This window comes from Apodemus sylvaticus, chromosome 10 (assembly GCF_947179515.1).
Source record: "Apodemus sylvaticus chromosome 10, mApoSyl1.1, whole genome shotgun sequence".
NCBI classification, from domain to species: Eukaryota; Metazoa; Chordata; class Mammalia; order Rodentia; family Muridae; genus Apodemus; species Apodemus sylvaticus.
The window spans coordinates 92,832,674-92,851,984 of record NC_067481.1 but is presented as its reverse complement, the minus strand read 5'-3'; the positions used below and the strand labels follow the sequence as shown (position 1 = coordinate 92,851,984).

General features: G+C 51.4%; 1 protein-coding gene and 1 long non-coding RNA gene across 2 annotated transcripts in view; one reads left to right on the top strand and one right to left on the bottom strand.

The window, feature by feature from the left end:
* Positions 1-19,311, top strand: part of Stk10 (serine/threonine kinase 10) — a 91,399-nt gene that overhangs the window by 47,778 nt on the left and 24,310 nt on the right. Inside the window, exons 5-8 of the mRNA XM_052196448.1 lie at positions 9,536-9,608; positions 10,736-10,930; positions 11,391-11,472; positions 18,951-19,097. Coding sequence (XP_052052408.1) covers positions 9,536-9,608; positions 10,736-10,930; positions 11,391-11,472; positions 18,951-19,097 — 497 coding nt within the window. The remainder of the gene's footprint in view (positions 1-9,535; positions 9,609-10,735; positions 10,931-11,390; positions 11,473-18,950; positions 19,098-19,311) is intronic.
* Positions 553-4,620, bottom strand: LOC127694779 (uncharacterized). Its single transcript, XR_007979860.1, has 2 exons — positions 4,234-4,620; positions 553-1,975 (listed from the first exon to the last, which is right to left on the bottom strand). It is a non-coding gene; the product is annotated as an uncharacterized LOC127694779 (long non-coding RNA).

Here is a 19,311-nt window from a genome sequence, read left to right as displayed (position 1 = left end):
TCCAACCGCAAGCTACTCTAATGCTTCCCGACCAGGGTCAGGGGATATTTGGCAGCATGGAGACAACTGGGGGTGAAGGTGTTGCTTGAATCTTATGAGTAGAGGTTTAGGGGGGCTGGCTGGCACCATGTGGAATACACAACAGCCATGATGCCAGAGCCCGTCTGAGCTTCCAGTTTGACAGACTCCCATGGGAGAGCTCCTGTATCTGAGCACCATGACCCACTCAGCCATGTGGCTGTTTTCCCCCCCAAATATTTTCAAAACACAATTGATTGAATCTACAGATACACCCATGAGTGCGATTGAAGGTAAACTGAGTACCAAAACTAACTTCTTTTGTTTTTTAAGATTTATTTATTTATTTATTTATTTATTTATTTATTTCATGTATGTATGAGTACATTGTAGCTATTTTCAGACACACTAGAAGAGGGCATCAGATCTCATTACAGTTGTTTGTAAGCTACCATGTGATTGCTGGGATTTGAATTCAAGACCTTCGGAAGAGCAGTCAGTGTTCTTAACAGCTGAGCCATCTCTCCAGTCCCCAAATCTCCTTTTTCTTTGTGTTCTTTGTAAAACGCTAGCTAACCTCCACAGCTCCTGCTGTTTCCCAGTGTCAGTCCCCAGAGGCGTGGCTCTGAGAGCCTCTCATCTTCCTTTCTGCACCATTAAGTAGCGTGCCTGTGAGTCTGCCATTTGATGGATGGCACATTTGTATCATACACTCCACAGGAGGGGTCAAGGCAGAGAGCCCAGAAGTACCTGTGATTCCCTTACCTGGACATGTCCACCACATTGGTCCAGGGTGTCTCTCAGTGCTTGTGTGTACATCCTAGTGTCTGCCGGACTCAGGGTGCAGGAGTGTGGAGGGAGCGCATGCAGGGTGTCACCCTGGCTCCGACTCACTGCTCGGTAAAGCCTGATACCAGTCACTGCAGCATTCCCTGTTCCTAACCTTGCCCCTCCATGGGGGTGATATGAGGGTGGAGGCAGGAACGGCACAGCCTGTCAGAGGTGTGCTCTGCAGCATTTGGCAGAGGGCTCAGAGAGGACCGGGACCAGCCCCGGGACACACAGCAAGCAAGAACAGAGCTGGGGTCCACCCACACTTGGAATTGTGTGAGGCCTCTCTGACTACCCTCATATCTCTGTTCAACTCAGCTTCCTGAGAGAATTGCTGGGCAGTTCTTTCTCCCAGGGTATAGGAGATGACATCCATATATATACACACACATATATATATACACACACATACATATACATATATGTATGTATGTATGTCTTGTCTATACATTATATATGTGTGTATACACACACACACACACACACACATATATATATATATACATATATATGTATATATATATGATGAGAAATGTATAGTGGCGGTGAGCCAGACTCAGGTGAACCTGGTTCAGATCCTGGTTCTGCCACTTGTGTTGTGTGGTCCTATTGAGTATTAGTGGTTTAGATCCCAGCTCTTATTAGCAGTGTATATATACCCATGCTCTGGAAGGGTTATGAGTGCAGAGGTGAAATTGTCAGCAAAGTCATATGGACAAGCTCCTGCCTTGTGAGTATTTGCTGCCGTCTCCGGTGTCCTTCCTCTGAGGCTCCGTCTGTGGTCAAGTCTGGCATGGCTCCAGCTGCCCCATTCTGGACTGATAGTTGGATTGTTTGTGCAGAAAGAAAATCTGCAGGCTTAGGACACTGGGGGATTGGCAGAGGGGGCAAGCCCAGCTCTCCTGTTCTCAAACCCGGTAGCCAGCTCCCCGGACTGCAGCCGATGGCTAGGGTGAGGGGCAAAGGGAATCACTCCCACACGCAGGTCACCTCACGTATAGCCGCGTCTTATGGAGACATTTTCTCTGTTGAGGTTGTCTTCCTTTCTGGCTTGTGTCGAGATGTCATAAAACCAGCCAGTTAGCGAATGCTCATCTCTTAGAACCAAACTTGGAAAAAGAGGCAGCTAGGAGGAATACGCAGTTGGTTAGAGCCACGGAGAGCACTGCTCGGCCTCTCTGGCCTCTGCCTTTGAAGGGAATCCCAGTCTTAGAAGATTCTGGCATTTAGAAGATCTAGTTCTACATTTCCTAGGTGGCCTACAAGATATGCTAGAAACCATTAGAGGCCGCAGTGTCGGTAATGCTAGTGAAGGGCTCTGATTGGCCCAGCCTGGCTCAGGCTCTAAGGAGTGCGAGCTGTGATTGGCCCAGCTTGTAGCCTGGCATGGAGGGAGGGTCCGGGCTCAATGCCGAAGTCCCCTTCCTTTCAGTGTTAGTGTGGTGGGCAAGATGGCATTTTCAGAGGAAGAGAGACTAGGCCAGAGAAACAAGTCATTGTTCTCAGCCTGTGAGAATCATGTCGGAATGAGGGGGCGGCACGGGAAGCGAGCTCAGAGGGCTGCTTTTGCAGTTGAGGTTTGGGGTGATGAGGGGAGACGAGCGGCAAAACCAACCAAACAGACAAAAGCAGCAATGAGCAGCTGAAGATCCGTGAGCCCCCAGCAGACAGGCTTTGTTTCTTGTTTTTTGTTTGTTTGTTTTGGGTTTTTTGTTTGTTTGTTTGTTTTTTGTTTTTTTGGATTTGGTGTTTTCGAGACAGGGTTTCTCTGTGTAGCCCTGGCTGTCCTGGAACTCACTTTGTAGACCAGGCTGGCTTTGAATTCAGAAATCTGCCTGCCTCTGCCTCCCAAGTGCTGGGATTACAGGCGTACGCCACCACCGCCCAGCGACAGGCTTTGTTAATAGGCCATATATAGTTGCCCCAGACCTACAGAAAATAAAATGGAAAGCTTGTCTTGGTAAGGGTAGTCCTTCCAAAGTCATGGCTGGATAACAGGGCCTTTAACAGATGAGGAAACTGAGGCCCAGAGGAGTGGAGCAGTGTGTCTCTGGTCACATTAGCATCCTGTCCCCTGCCTGGGATTATTGCTGCTGTGACATCCTCAGGAAGGACAGATCATCCTGTAATTAGGAGAAGTCTCTTGCTAATGGGTCCAGCTGGGCCAGGGGTTGCTGCTACCCCATCAGAGACCCTGAGGGAGGTGGCCCCTGGGAGCCTGCACTCCCCTCCTCCCACCCCTGGCCCCACCCCTGGCCCAGCGGGTCCCAGCCTTTTCTAGACCTGCTTTCCCATGAACCCATGAGGGACCTGACTACTGTTGTATGGTTTTGGATGGGACAGTTTTCACCATGCTATGTGGTGAGAGCCTTCGGGCGTCCGGTGACTGACCCAGGTTGTTGGGAGGGAGGGGATCCTCATCCCTACGCAGTACCTTATCCTCTCTATACTCTCTGGCTTCCGAAGGGAAGCTGTTGTGTTTTGTGCCTGTGTGGATTACCTGGGGTCAGAACTTGAAACTTCAAACATTCAACTTAAGTTTGTGTGGGAAGCCGGGTAATGGTGGCGCACGCCTTTAATCCCAGCACTTGGGAGGCGAAGGCAGGCAGATTTCTGAGTTCAAGGGCAGAATGAGTTCCAGGACAGCCAGAGCTTTACAGAGAAACCCTGTCTCGGAAAGCCAAATTAAAAATAATAATAATAATAATAACAATTGTTTGGGAAATGTTTTTATCCTCAAGAAAAGATATTTATGCATATCTAAAAAGTACTTCAAGTGTCTGGGAATAGTCATACTTGCCTTTAATCCTAGGCAGAGTTAGAAGCCAGCCTGGTCTACATAGAACTATAGGCCAGCCAGGGCCATGTAGTGAGTGAGGTCTCTAAGAAAGAGATGGGGCCGGGCCAGGGAGGGTTGTATTTGTCATTACAACATTGGTAGTAAAGTAAGAAACAGCACGTGTGAATCCAGGGAAAACTAGTACCTACATATTTCTCTTCAGTTTTATATTTGTGTGGTGCTGGGACTCAAGCCCAGAGCATGCTGGGTTGGGGGAAGCACTTTCAGTCAACTGCAGCCCTGGCCTCTAGACTGCCTTTATAAAGATGTGCGTATTTTTTTATTTTTAATGGAAACACAAGTAGCACACACATTTACGGGTGCTGGGTGACGCGGTGCTGTGGTGGCCGTGCCCTCAGTGGCTCGCTGTTTCTTAGAACATTTAAAAACGATTTGATTTTGAGACAGTCATTATTGTCCCTGCCCTAAACCATCAGCCGCTCCACGGGCACCCACTCTCATCCCCCTCTTCCCTTCCTGGTCCTCCCAGCACCCTCCTCTCCACCCTACTCACCCATGCTCCCCTCCCTGCTCCCCCTACTCACCCCTTCTCCCTCCACGCCTCGCTCATGAAGATCCTCAGATGAGTTGCAGATTTTGTCTTTCTGTGCTTGACAGAATGTTCTCATCGGCCTTTTAAAACCAAACCGTGCCAGCCCGTTTCCCTGTTTCCGCATCCTCAAGTGTTCCTCTCGGGCACCATTGTTTCATACATATGCAAAACCCGTGGAAGCTCTGGACTGGGGATTTAGTGTGTATCCTGCTGTCAGCCAGCCATTCCAGGAGTGTGCCAGCTTCTGGCTCCTGGAGCCTCCTGTTGGTCGTGGGGTCGCATTAGCTCACACTTGCCCCAGATCCTCTCCGTCTATCCCAGCATGTCTACCCCTCAGCAGATTGCAAAGTCTTCCTTCACCACATCCTGTGTTTTACATAAGAGAGAGAGAAAAAAAAAAACCCAATAGCATTGCTAGATGTTTTTCTTTTTTTTCTTTTCTTTCTTTTTTTTGGGGCGGGGTGGATTTTGGTTTTTTTCTGTATAGCCCTGGCTGTCCTGAAACTCACTCTGTAGACCAGGCTGGCCTCGAACTCAGAAATCCACCTGCCTCTGCGTCCCAGAGTGCTGGGATTACAGGCGTGTGCCACTACCACCCAGTTGTATCTGTTTTCTAAACCACGAAAAAATAGTGCATACCATCAGAAATGGTTTAAAGAATGAAATTGTGTAAAGAAAAAAGAATAAATAGATCAAGGGCCTCTGGGCTCTGTCCACACCAAAACCCTGCATCTGGAGAGCTATTGGGCACAACTGAGTTTGGGGAGGCCGATACGTGTAGCATACAGAGGCTGGTCTTTAAATGCAGCTGGAACGATGCATGCTATCTGTCTCGTAGTGTTACAGGTAAATTTCTGGTCAGGTCCATTCAGGCACAGCCTTGTTCCTTTTTTAGGGCTACGTATTATTTCATAGCCAGGGAATAGCATGAGGTAACCACTTGCCTCTGAGCTCCAGCAGTGAGGTCTGTGGCTTCCAGTTTGACCTTTCTAATGGTGCTTCTTGGAAGCATCTGTCTGTATTCTAAATCTGTTTGTAGACATCTGTGGCCTGAGCCAGGGTTACTGCCGACAGCATACAGTGGGGCACCTGCTCCTGCCTGTCCTGGTGACCTGAGTTCTATCCTCAGGGCCTACGTGGTGGGAAGAAGTCTGACTTCTGCAAGTTTGTCCTCTGACCGCCACATGCATGCTGTGACACTTGCCCTCCCCCAACATAAAGATAAAAGTAATAAAATGTGATAGAGAATGTGGGACAGGAGAGATTACTCAGTGGTTAAGAACAAACATTTGCTACTCTTGCAGAAGACTGATTTTTTTTTTCCCTATTACCCACTTGGCGGCTCCCAAACGCCTGTAACTCTAGTCCCAGGGGATCCCCTTTTCAGTTCATAGGCATTAGGCATGCAGGGGTGCACATACATACATGCAGGCAATCATACATATAAAATAAAATAATAAAATAAAATGGCCAAGCATCCTGTAGTCCCTGCTTATCCATGGGGATACAATCTGAGACCCACAGTGGGCACCTGACAGTATTGTTGGTTCAGAACCTCTCCATAGTATCCTAACACGCTGGTGGCAAAGTTTAGTTTGTAAGCTAGGCATGTAAGAGATTAACAACAATATTTAGTCGTACAAAAGAACTATAATAATGTACTATAATGGATGTTATTTAAGTTTTGTTTTGTTTTTTGTTTTTTGTTTTTTTTGTTTTTTGTTTTGGTTTTTGGTTTTTTGAGTCAGGGTTTCTCTGTAGTCCTGGCTGTCCTGGAACTTATTCTGTAGACCAGGCTGGCCTCGAACTCAGAAATCTGCCTGCCTGTGCCTCCCAAGTGCTAGGATTAAAGGCATGCACCACCACCACCCAGGCATGGATGTTATTTAAGATTCATGACTTACTTCTAGAACATCCCAAGCAATAGTTCCAGATTGGAGTTGATAGCAGATAGCCAAAACCATGAAAGCCAAGCCATGGGGTGGAGCTTGGGCTGTGTGAGCAAAGACTTCTCAGCAAAGTCTCTGTGCTCCCTTAGCTGTGACTGTGCTCCCTTAGCTGTGACTGTGCTCCCTTACCTGTAACTGTGCTCCCTTAGCTGTGGCTGTGCTCCCTTAGCTGTGACTGTGATCCCTTAGCTGTGGCTGTGCTCCCTTAGCTGTGACTGTGCTCCCTTAGCTGTGACTGTGATCCCTTAGCTGTGGCTGTGCTCCCTTAGCTGTGACTGTGATCCCTTAGCTGTGACTGTGCTCCCTTAGCTGTGACTGTGATCCCTTAGCTGTGGCTGTGCTCCCTTAGCTGTGACTGTGCTCCCTTAGCTGTGACTGTGCTCCCTTAGCTGTGACTGTGATCCCTTAGCTGTGGCTGTGCTCCCTTAGCTGTGACTGTGATCCCTTAGCTGTGGCTGTGCTCCCTTAGCTGTGACTGTGCTCCCTTAGCTGTGACTGTGCTCCCTTAGCTGTGACTGTGCTCCCTTAGCTGTGACTGTGATCCCTTAGCTGTGACTGTGCTCCCTTAGCTGTGGCTGTGCTCCCTTAGCTGTGACTGTGATCCCTTAGCTGTGGCTGTGAGAATATTCCCTCAACTAACTGGTTGAGTTTCTTGCTCCAGGGCTAGAGCTGTGGGCTGAGCCAAAGGTGTCTCCACAGAAGTTCCAGGCTATCAGGGAGAGTCCCTTGAACACGCTGCCCTGTTTCTAACTTATTCTAAAATAGAGACACAGAGTCATACTTTTATGAGAAGAGGTTGGTCGAGAGGCCTTGAGACTTAACTCAAGATGGCCGCTCAGCTCCTCAGGGGATTCTCTCGTGAACTTCAGCACAGATCACCCCAGTGAATGCCCACGGAAGGCTGAGGTCCTGGGCCGCTGGGAGAGCCACCCCACCCTCCACACTGGGCCCCTTCTCGTGAAGAGGAAGAAACAACAGCTCCCCTAACCGTTCACTCAGCGCCTGTTTCCGGGGCGGCTCTGGGGCTGGTTGTCATTGTGGAAGTTGGTGGTTTCCCATTTCCCCTCCCCTCTAGAAGAAGGTATAGCAAAGCCAGGGGTGGGGTGGGGTGGGAGTGGGATGGCCAGCTTCTGGAAGCTTCACCCCAAGGTCTCAGGCAGTGTTTCCCCAGGAACAGTGCCCTGCCTGTGGTGAGGGTTTGTGGGGGAACAGGCTCACAGGTATCCAGGCTGGCCCAGCCAGAAGGAAAGCCCAAACCCCATTTTTACCAGGAACCCTTGAGGGGCCCCTCTCCGAGCAGGGTGCAGGGGTGAGGTGGTGTCTCTGTGCCTGAACATCACCCTTAGCAGGCCTCCTCCTGTCCCTTCTCTTGGGTCAACACACACACACACACACACACTCACGCGCGCACACACACACCTGTGACCAGTCTTCACTCCCTAGAGAGCAGCTTCATGGCCACTCCCAGAGGAGGCCTGTTCACCTCAGTCTCTTCAGGCCTCAGGTTCACAGGGTAGACGCGTCCTTGGGAGCAGCAAGTGCTCTTGTATGGAGTCCTCCCCATGGAGACTCATGATGGCCTCAGCTGGGAGTGGAGCCATCTTTAAATGCGACTCGGATCCTCGGGCCATCGATAAATGAGCTGTAGAGGACCAAGGGTCAGCGTCCCTGTGTCTGTCACAGAGGGGCAGCCATCACTGGGTGTCGCAGTGCTTGTGGCTCTCCACCAAGCTGATGCCGCCCTGGCCCCCAGCCCTCCTTCGTGTCGTTTCCTGTGCCTGGACAGACGGACGGCTCCAAGTCACGGTCCTTGGTCGCTTGAAGAGCCCCCTAGACTTTTAGGGACCTTGATCCAGGACAGACAGGGGGCCGTGGGTTCAGTGGTGAGAAGGATGTCGGGACTATCCACTTCTACGTGGGGTGGAGTTTGTGATTTTAGTAAAGATGGCTTGGAGTGAATCAGCATGGGAGGCGAGAGAAAGGAGATGCACAGGAGAGGAAGAGCCTTAGGGATGGCTCTGTGGGGAGGGGCTGCCAAGCCTGGGGACCTGCCATTCCTGGGATCCACATGGTGGCAATAGAGAACTGACTCCCACAAGTTGCCCTCTGACCTCTCTATATGTGAGCACCAGACACCAGGTCTTAGCTTGGTAGTAAGCCAGCAGGAAAGGGGGCGTTGTAAAAACGGAACCGGAAGCAGCTGGGTGTGACCTGCCAGACCCTTAGCTTCTCGTGTGCTTGGCTGAGCTGTGAGGACCTTCTTCAAGAGGGAGGGGAGACGGGTCGTGTGCACAGAAAAGGGTCTGTGGTGCATGTGAATAGTTTAAAACGCCCTACAGGCTTCCCTGTGGTCAGTCTGCGTGGAGATGTTCTTTTTCTATCAAGGTCCCCCTTTCCAACACGGCTCTAGCTTGTGTCAAGTTAACATGAGGCTAGCCAGCACATGGTAGCTCTGGACATGCCTTGGATGGCACTAGAACCTGACAAGGTGAAACAAGGAGCCACCAAAAAGAAAAAAAAAGAGAGAGAGAAAGCTAAGTGATTACAGATAATGACTTTTAAAAGGTTTATTTTTTTAAATGACAGTTATGTAATTCTGGTTGCGACTGTGTATTTGAACAGCACACTGATGAGTATTGTAATTGTTTGTACTTACTGTTATTTCCTTTTTTTTAATTAATTAATTTATTATATGTAAGTACACTGTAGCTGTCTTCAGAGATTCCAGAAGAGGGCATCAGATTTTATTACAGATGGTTGTGAGCCACCATATGGTTGCTGGGATTTGAACTCAGGACCTTTGGAAATGCAGTCAGTGCTCTTAACTACTGAGCCATGTCTCCAGCCCCTTACTGTTAGTTCATAGAATCATAATTGGATTAATAGATTATTGGATTGGGGGCTGGAGAGATAGCTCAGTGGTTAAGAGCACTGACTGCTCTTCCAGAGGTTCTGAGTTCAATTCCCAGCAACCACATGGTGGCTCACAACTACCTGTAATAAGATCTGATGCCCTGTTCTGGGGTGTCTGAAGACAGCTACGGTGTACTTATATATAATAAATAAATAACTCTTTAAAAAATCAATACTGGATCAAATGAATCTGGCCCTTTTTTTCTTTTTAAAGACAAGGTCTCACACACACACATACACACATACACATACACACACACACACACACACACACACACACACACACACACAGTCCCAAAGCATGCCTGTCTCATCCCCGAGTCAGGCAAGTGCGTTCCCAAGTCCATACCTAGGACTTTACACCAAGGGTGTGGGTAGAGAAGAATCCTGGCAGGCATGATTTTATCTGAGGTTTTTTTTTTTTTCTTGCAGCTGATTTTGGCGTGTCTGCCAAGAATCTGAAAACTCTGCAAAAGCGAGATTCCTTCATAGGAACGCCTTACTGGTGAGTCGTGGGGCCTCTGGGGAACTGATTAGCAGCCCGCACAGCAAGCTTAGCACCCGTGGTTCCCTCTGGGAGGATTGTGTGTGGCGTGCGGTGCCAATTCGGAGCCCCTGAGTCAGGCACTCAAAGTGTGCGCGTGTGGCGTTGCTTCTCTTCTGGGTACTCCTCTGTCTAGCACGTGTGGCTTAGCTCCCCCACACCCTCATCTGTAAACTGGGGTCACAGTGGAAAACACCCCACTAGGAAACTAAACTGAGAACCTGAAGAGGCGCGTCAGCTCTCGGTTTGTTTAGCGCACATGCTGGGTTTGGGGTGCTGCCTGTGGGTGAGGACACGAGAACAATGTGAATCTGCTTCCTGTCCTCACGAGAAATCTCCGTGGGCCTCTCTCGTCTGTTGTGTCTTATCCTTTTTCAAAACTATAACTTAAAATAAAAACACCTATGAGAAGAAAGCACTCTGGTGAAGGAAGACGCCTGAAGTCTTGCTCTAGCCTCAGCCTGCAAATGTGTGGAGCTGAGCCCCCCACCTTCCCACACGTGCAGTGCGGCCATCCAGGCTGCAGGGATCCAGGCTCAGGCATCTAGGCTGCAGGGATCCAGGCTGCAGGGATCCAGGTTCAGGCATCCAGGCTGCAGGGATCCAGGCAACACCCCAAGCCCAAGCTCTTACTCAGTTTCACACTTGTTACTTTGTGTTCTGTTTTTACAACTGGCCGTGGTGTTCAGCCCCTTCCTCGCTTGCTTACTACTCTTAACTCTTTCTCTCCCACCCCTCCCGTTCTTCCTTTCTCGGCTCTCCCATCCCCCTCTCTCTGTGCTGTCCTGTTCTGTCTACCCCACTGTCCTACCTTGGTTGTTTTTTGCTGGCACCTTCCCCCTCTGCCCTCACCCACCTGCCCCTTCCCCAGGACTCTGTTCTGGATGGCTGCTGCCACCTTGTGGCAGAATTCAGGAACTGCACCAGGCCAAGACTTGAGGAAGACAATGGGATGCCACTAATTCAAATCATGGCTTCAAATACTGCCAACCTCCAGTGTGCTGCTGGTGGTGTTCGAGACCCTGAGGCTACGAGCAGCACCCGCTGGGGCCCAATTCTTAGCCCTTACTGTTCCTTGGTTGGCTCAGGATGGCCCCTGAGGTGGTGCTGTGCGAAACCATGAAGGACGCCCCCTATGACTACAAGGCCGACATCTGGTCCTTGGGCATCACTATGATCGAGATGGCGCAGATCGAGCCCCCACACCACGAGCTCAACCCCATGCGGGTCCTGCTCAAGATCGCCAAGTCGGACCCTCCCACCCTGCTCACACCCTCCAAGTGGTAAGGAGAGTTGTGTAATTACTGAGGGTCCCAAGCAACTCTAAAGGCATGCGGTGCAGCGTGTGCATGGCGGACTCCAAGGTGGGGGGTGGGGGTCGGAGGTTGGGTGGGGCACCTCCAGGCCTTTCCGAGCTGCCCGCCTGAACTATACAAAACCTTAGGCGTGCGAGCAAGGCCAGTTAGCCAGGGCGAGATCCCATTATGTCCCAGGACATAGAGAACCGGAAAGAGCCCAAGCAGCCCCATGGCTCAAGACTGGGGCTGGGGCTGTGGGTTCAGATCCTGAGATCGCCATGTTCACTCCGTAGCCAGCCCTTGCTCCTCTGAGAAGTCTGTGTCCTGGACAGTGGTGTGCACGATAAGAAGGCTGGCCCATAGACCCTATCTCCAAACACCCGACCCTGGGCACACGGCACCGGGGCTTTCTGTGGTTCATTCCTTCCTTACACCTGTCCTCCAGGTCTGTGGAGTTCCGAGACTTTCTGAAGATAGCCTTGGATAAGAACCCAGAAACCCGGCCCAGCGCTGCACAGCTGCTGCAGGTGAGTCGGGGAATCACTGCGTTGTTCCTCAGAGGCACCCGTGAGGTCAAGTGCTTAGCTCAGCCGTGACACACTAGGCTCAAGGGATGCCCCACATGTCCAGTGGACTATTAGATGTGGTGGCTCACACCTCTGAGTCCAGCACCTGGGAGGCAGAGGCAGGAGGATCACTGCAAGTTCAAGGCCTGGTCTACATAGCAAGTTCCAGGTCAGCCAGAGCTACATAGAGAGACCCTTTCTCAAAAAGAAAAAAACAAAACAGCTGGGCAGTGGTGGTACACACCTGTAATCCCAGCACTTGGGGGGCAGAGGCAGGCAGATTTGTGAGTTCGAGGCCAGCCTGATCTACAGAGGACAGCCAGGGCTACACAGAGAAACCCTGTCTCGAAAAAACAAAACAAAAAGAAAAGAAAAAAACAAACCAGAAGTGGATCTGCTGGTTGGGACTTTCCTTTCACACTTCTGCTTCAGAATCAAATCTGTGGCCTTCCTTAAGCCCCACGGCCGGCCGCCCGCCCGGCATAGTGTGTTTGTTTGGGAGGTGGGACTGTTGTCACAGTCAGGTGCAAAGGCCCCAAGCCACCTGGGACCAGTCACTTCCTGTAAACGGCCCCTCCCATGCTGGGGCATCCGGCCTGCCTGACATTGTCAGGGCAGAGACCAGCTGTCAAGTCTTGGCAGGAGCCGGGAATTGCACTTCCTAGCTGAAGCAGCATCTGCCAGGGAAGTCTCAGTGTGCGGTGGAAGAGCACAGGACAGAGGGAAGGAGCTCTGCCTCAGTTTACCCAGGTGCCCTCAGACCGGCTGGGGCTTCTCTGGTACCTGTTAAAATGTAAGGTGGGAGGGCTACAGGGGTCTGCCAGACCTGAGGACAGGGGGTGGGCTCAAAGGAGAAGTCCCTGCCCAAGGTCACTGGCTTGGAATGGCGGCTCAGGGGCAGGTCTTGGCTGCGGCTACTGTTGCTCTTGGGGTGCTCTTATTCCTCGTCCTTTTGTATCCCGTGTGGCTAAGCCACCTGAACTCGCCGGAACTGATAGCTCAGTCATTCATCTGCACAGAATGTCCCTGGCCAGTGTCCTGCAGCAGTTGGCAACCTGGATCTGAAATTAGGGATGTGAGGAGTCCCCTGTGTGCCTCCGTTTCTCCCTCAGTCGGATGGCTAGCCAGGAAGAGTCCGCGTGTGATGCTTTCCGCGTGAGACTGTTCCCGGGTGGACCCTGCTCACTCTGTTCTAATGGTTCAGCAGCAGTTTTCACGGATCGGAGGCTTGTCATCCGCTTACTGCATCGCGGCTGGCACCTTCTTTTCCCTCCCCAGCCCCTCCCCCACTCCCACCGCCCACTGTTGTCTCATTTCACCTAGCACAACTGATGACCGTGGTGAGCTCTGGGCTGTCTGTTCCCTCTGTTTGCTGGGATGATCAAAGCCAGCCTCTGGGGGCCTGTGGAGGCCTGTGGCTTCGAGCCTCACACTCGGTCCACCGCCGACCCCTGACCCCGGTCTCTGCATATCTTTGGATGCTCTGATCACCACACCAAGCCCCCCTCCTGCAGTGGCTGCCCGTCTCGTCCCTGGCAGCCTGGCACCCTCTCTCATTCTCCACCCCTCCCTCATTATGAGTATGCTTCTCTCTGCCTTCAGAACAGGCCCAGAATGCACCACGTCCATGGGGCCCGCTCCCTCAGATCATGGCTTCCTCACAGGTTCTGGCCATTCCTGAGTCTGTTCTCAGAGGAACTTTGTAAACAGGGTTCCACTTCTTCCCCTCCTTAGCTCGGCCAGTGCTTGCCCTTCCTACTGTGGAGACGCCGCTGCCGCTGCCGGCATACCCAGTGAGGGCATCAGAGAGGAAGGCTTTATTTTGGCTCAGCACTGTGGAGGGTCTCAGTCTGTCATGGTGGGCAGGGCCTGGCAGCTGGAGGGGGCGCTGATCTAGGCGCGTGGTGTTGTTTTGAAAGCTGTGGGACCCTTCGGGGTGCAGCAGGCTGGGATACTAGAGGTGTCCTTTGGAAGGTCACACTCTCCCATTCATGGTGACACTCTCTGACTCCACCCGCCATGCAGACAGCGCCCTATGTGCTGCCGCCGCCGAGACCAGAGACACCTCCAGCACGAGGTCACACAGCTCTCAGGGATGGCTCCCGTCCTCATTCTAGTGACTCGGCTCTGAAGTCTGTGCTCTTGACCACTCTGGGAAGCTGCTTCTAATGAGTGGAGGAAAGAAAAATGGTCCAAAGAAGGGGCGGAGGGGTGGTTCAGTGGTTAAGAGCACTGGCCGCTCATCCAGAGGACCCAGGTTCAATTCCCGGCGCTCACACAGTAACTCACAACTGTCTGTAACTCTCTCAGAGGATCCATTGCCCTCTCCTGGCCTCCACAGCCACTGCTTGTGCATAGTACACACACACACACACACACACACACACACACACACACACACACACACGCTGGCCAAACACCTGTACTCACAGAATACAAATAAAGCGTGCACACTGGCCAAATAGCTTTACTCATACAATAAAAATAAAGTATTTTTTAAAGATTTATTTATTATTATATGTAAGTACACTGTAGCTGTCTTCAGACACACCATAAGAGGGCGTCAGATCTCTTTACGGATGGTTGTGAGCCACCATGTGGTTGCAGGAATTTGAACTCAGGACCTTCGGAAGAGCAGCCAGTGCTCTTAACCACTGAGCCATCTCTCCAGTCCCCAAAATAAAGGTTTTTGTTTGTTTGTTTTTTGTTTTTTGTTTTTGTTTTGAGACAGGGTTTCTCTGTGTAGGCCTGGCTGTCCTGGAACTCACTCTGTAGACCGTGCTGGCCTCGAACTCAGAAACCCGCCTGCCTCTGCCTCCCAAGTGCTAGGATTAAAGGTGTGCACCATCACCGCCCGAAGTATTTTTTTTTAAAAGATTTATTTATTCCTATATGTAAGTACACTGTAGCTGTCTTCAGACACACCAGAAGAGGGCATCAGATCTCTTTACAGATGGTTGTGAGCCACCATATGGTTGCTGGGATCTGAACTCAGGACCTTCGGAAGAGCAGTCAGTGCTCTTACCCGCTGAGCCATCTCTCCAGCCCTGAAGTATTTTTTAATAATAATTGAAACAGGAAACGAGAAAAGACAGAAACCGAGACAAAGGGGGCAGGCGGCAGGTGAGGGGAGCGTGCTTTGATGCGAGCATCGCCCCCTAGTGGCTTTTTGGTGCATAGAGAGAAAATAAGCTCACTTGGAAAGGGCATCTGTTTCAGTGACAGCAGAGATCCTGGCCAAAGAGAGGTGCCAGTTGGCACACTGTGTGCTGCTTCCTCCATGCGGGCAGCTCAGAGTCCTCAGCAGAGCTGGCTCTGAGCAGCCACCCCTCTTCCTGGAGGGACAGACAGTGAAGCCAGCTCTGATCTGCCCTTCTGCAGGGTCAGGAATGCCTGGACCAACCAGCCTGGTGCAGCATATGGGGTGTTTGCCCGGTGTTTGGCCATTCTGGGAGGCTCCTGGGTCCAGCTCTCTCTGGCCTCAGCATCTAAGGCTTCTTTAGAGCCCCAGCAGGGGTGGCAGGCTGGTGCAGCCCATGCGTGTCTCTGAGAGCTCAAACACAAAGCGCGGCCCAGTCAGCCTTGTCGGGGCTGCTCACGCACCAGCCTCCAGCCCCGGGCCCCTTGCCGGGAGCTGCCCTGCTTAACTGGGCCTCCGTGAAAGACTGTCCTCCCTCTCCTCGTCCTCCCAGGAACTTTGAGCTCCAGGCAGGCAGAGCAGATGGTTCTCTTCAAGGGCTTCTAATTTGGTCAATATGCAGGGTGCCCTGGCAAGAAAGCCTTGTACTCTGAGAAGCCTGGGCCCGCGCTGCTGGTTTCTGCCATGTCTGCCTTAGCTGCTGCAGACCAGTGTCGTGTGGTGTCCTGTGCGGGTCACCGTGGTACGGGTTTCAGACGCTCTGGGAATCTTGTTTCTTCTCATCATTCTACCCATCTTCATCAGCTACCCAGAGAGCTATGCTCTGGTAGAGGAATGGCTGTGTGCGTGCGTGTGTGTGTATGTGTGTGTGTGTGTGTGTGTGTGTGTGTGTGAGAGAGAGAGAGAGAGAGAGAGAGAGAGAGAGAGAGAGACACACACACACACACACAAGGGCGCTCCGATTGTTCTCCTGCTCCTGCCCTGGTGCTGGTGATGACAGTCAGGACAGTAATGGTGGCGCCATCTAGAGGACAATGATAGTGATTATGATGATGGGGTTATGGTGGTGGCAATGGTAATAGTGGTGATTATGGTGGTGTTAGTAGTTGGTGCTGTTTGAACACTCACTACATAGCACACAGAACAGCCCAGCTGTTTGTTTTCCATACTTTGAACATCAGCAAACTCTGGCACAGAGAGGCTCTCCCGGCTTGCCCGGGTTGTCACTGAGAGTGGACTTCATCCCAGGAGGCTTGGCCCCCGTCACCTAGCCAGCACACCTGATCCTGCATGTCCCGGTGACCCGTCGGTTAGTTCTGTGAAAAGCCCACTTGGGACCACAAACTCACTTGCAGCAGCCAGAGTGACAAGCCGCAGAGCCGAGGGTAGCCTGGGAATGAACGGCTTTCCGGTGCCTGAGGCCGTGCTGCCGCCCAGGCTGCCTGCGGGGTCTTTAGAGGCTCCATCTTTGCCTAACACTGTAACTGGAGTTTTCCCTGACTTTGCCCACACTGCTCCTGGGTCCCAGCTTGAATGTGACACCTCCCCTCTCAGGAAGACCCCAGAGAGACTAGGCAAGAAATCTGCCTGCCTCTGCCTCCCAAGTGCTGGGATTAAAGGTATGTGCCACCACCGCCTGGCTGTCTTTTTTGTTTTGGTTTTGGTTTTGGTTTTGTTTTTGTCTTTGTTTTTGTTTTGGATTTGGTTTTTTTTCGAGACAGGGTTTCTCTGTATATCCCTGGCTGTCCTGGAACTCACTCTGTAGACCAGGCTGGCCTCGAACTCAGAAATCCGCCTGCCTCTGCCTCCCAGAGTGCTGGGATTACAGGCGTGCGCCACCACCGCCTGGCCCAGCTGTCTTTTTTAAATGTTATATTTTGTGTGTGTAGGTGTTTTGCCTGCATGTAGATCTGTGCACATGTGTGCACCACTCACAGAGATCATGGGAGATGATTATGAGCTCTGCTGAGAATTAACCCTGGGTCCTCTGGAAGAGCAGTCAGTGAATTTAGCTGAGGAACCACCTCCCCAGCCCCCTGAGTGTGTCCTTAAAGTGTCAGAAATGTTTCTAGTCACTGAAAGAATGTTCCAACATTTTTGTTGACACCATTCGTCCTCAAATAAGATTTCCAAAAACAGGAGTGGGTTTCAGCAAATCCTTCTTCCCATGAACCTCAGATGAGCAAATTCTGACCCCATGAAGCCCCCTAAGCCTCCGGCGTTCCCTTCCCTCTGCCCCTCATGACAAAGGGGTCTGAGGGGTCCCGCTATGGCCACTCCGTGTGCCAGGGAGGAGATACCTGCGTACCCACTCTCCACGGTGCTTCTCCAGGGTGCTTTAGGCTGACCAAAGCATCCCCAGACCTTTTGCTTTGGGGTTTTATAAGGTCTATAAAAAAGCATGTCCTTAGAGTTCAGCCACTGCCAGGAAACTCTACGTTGCCTTTCTAAAAACCAAATAGATATTTCTGCCCAAAGACAGGTTGTCCCTAGCTGCTTACCTCATGAGCAGGAAACACCCCCATGTGCCCAGCAGCAGCAGCAGCAACAGCAGGATGGTCAGGCAGTGACATGGTCCTTCACTGGGACTGTGCAGTGGACTCAGAAAGGAGTCGGGAGAGAACATCTGCCCCCAGTACCGAGAAGCATGTAACCTCGCAGTGACCCGCTGAGCCCCAGGGCCTCTGCTCAGTGCAGTGGATGGATCCTCACATCTGCTACAGAAAAGAATTTTGGAGACTGGGGGGTTGGGCGTGTAGTTCTGTTAGTAGAATGCTAGCTTAGCATGCCCCTTTGGGTTCAACCCCTGGCATTGCATAAACTTGGTATATTAGTGCATGCCTGTGGTCCTAGTGCCAGGGAGGTGGAGGCACAAGGCATCCTTGGCCACATAGAAAGTTTGAGAACTTTCTCAAAAGAAAAAAAAAATGGGGCTGGAGAGATGGCTCAGTGGTTAAGAGCACTGACCGCTCTTCTGAAGGTCCTGAGTTCAAATCCCAGCAACCACATGGTGGCTCACAACCATCCATAAAGAGATCGGATGCCCCCTTCTGGGGTATATGAAGACAGTTACAGTGTACTTAGATATAATAATAAAGAAATCTTAAAAAGAAAAAAGAAAAGAAATGTCAAGTCATTAGTGAGACAGAGTTACCGAGCTTGTTAAGTAGGAAGATGATGTCTACTTAGAGCTATGGGGCTGAGAGGCACATGCCTGATTCCCCGACGGTAGCCACACATATGATTTAAAGCAAGTTAAATTAGCAGTTATTTCAGGGCTAGGACATGCTGCCATGTTCCTTATCCACAGAATTCTGCCCTCAAAGAGACTTTGCAGATACATGGTGTAGCTGGCGGTGGGAGAGTAGGTATCTCAGTTACTTCTCGTGTAGGGATAGGACACCATGAGCAAAGCAACTTGGATAAGGATGGGTTTCTTGGGGGCTTGCAGGTGAGAGTTCATAACCATCAATTTGGGGAACATGGCAGCAGGCTGACTTCGATTCCCAGCACCCACATGGTGGCTCACAGACACCTATAACTGCAGTCTCATAGCATCTGAGGCCCTCTTCAGGTGTGCAAACATACATACAGACAAAACACCCATGTACATAAAGTACGAGAATAAATAAAGCAACATAACTCCAGAGCTTCAGTGACACGCCTCCCCCAGTGAGGCCACACCCCCAATCCTTCTCAAACAGTTCCACCAACAGCGCACCAAGTATTCAAACGTGAGCCCGTGGGGGTCGTTCTCACTCCGAGTGCCACACCCTGGCCTCCATAGGCTCATGGCCATATCAGAACACAGATCATATTTAGTCTGTGTATAAGTCAGCATTCTCTAAAGCAACAGAATGGTGGAATGAAGTGGCTGAATGGGGGGAGGGCTAGCATGGGTTAAAAAGAAAGCAAATAAACAGACGACATCATCCCAAGGAAGAACGAGGGCTGGACCCTGACTTTACAAGGCACTTTCATGTGAACAGTCTCAGTTCATCGTCATGACTTCCCGTGGCGTCAGCATGACTGTCTGCCGATCTGTCCTTTGGACATCTCTTCAGAGAGGAGGGGTGGTGTGCTCAGGGTCTCACAGCTTGAGTCGCAGAGTTGGGTGTTCCCTCTACGTGCAGGGCTTCCTGACCTGCCACAGGGCTCCCAAGTTCCCCTTCCAATTTCAAGGTCACGTGTTGCCTTGGGACCAGAGTTGGTCCACGCTGCTCCAGGATTGAATCTTGCAGCTGTTCCTGCCCCACAACTGGCTCCAGATGGCTCTAATGCGGGCGTGTCTTCTCCTCAGCATCCCTTCGTCAGCAGGGTCACCAGCAATAAGGCTCTTCGGGAGCTGGTGGCCGAGGCAAAGGCCGAGGTGATGGAGGAAATTGAGGATGGCCGGGAGGATGCCAAGGAAGATGGCGAGGAGGAGGATGCTGTGGATGCTGTCCCGGTGAGTCTGAGGAACATGGGGCTGAGGAGGGCGGTCCCCAGCCGCTACTGGGAGGGAGGGACCAACTGGCTGGGAGCCCCCAAAACCTCAGGGTGCCCAGGGTGAGGCCGAGCAAATGACCAGATCTAAGTTCTTAAGCGTACAGGACCTAGCGCTGTCCCCTGGTCCCTGGACTCACAGTTTAACCCAGGGGCTTCTCCTGGGGGTTTGCTCT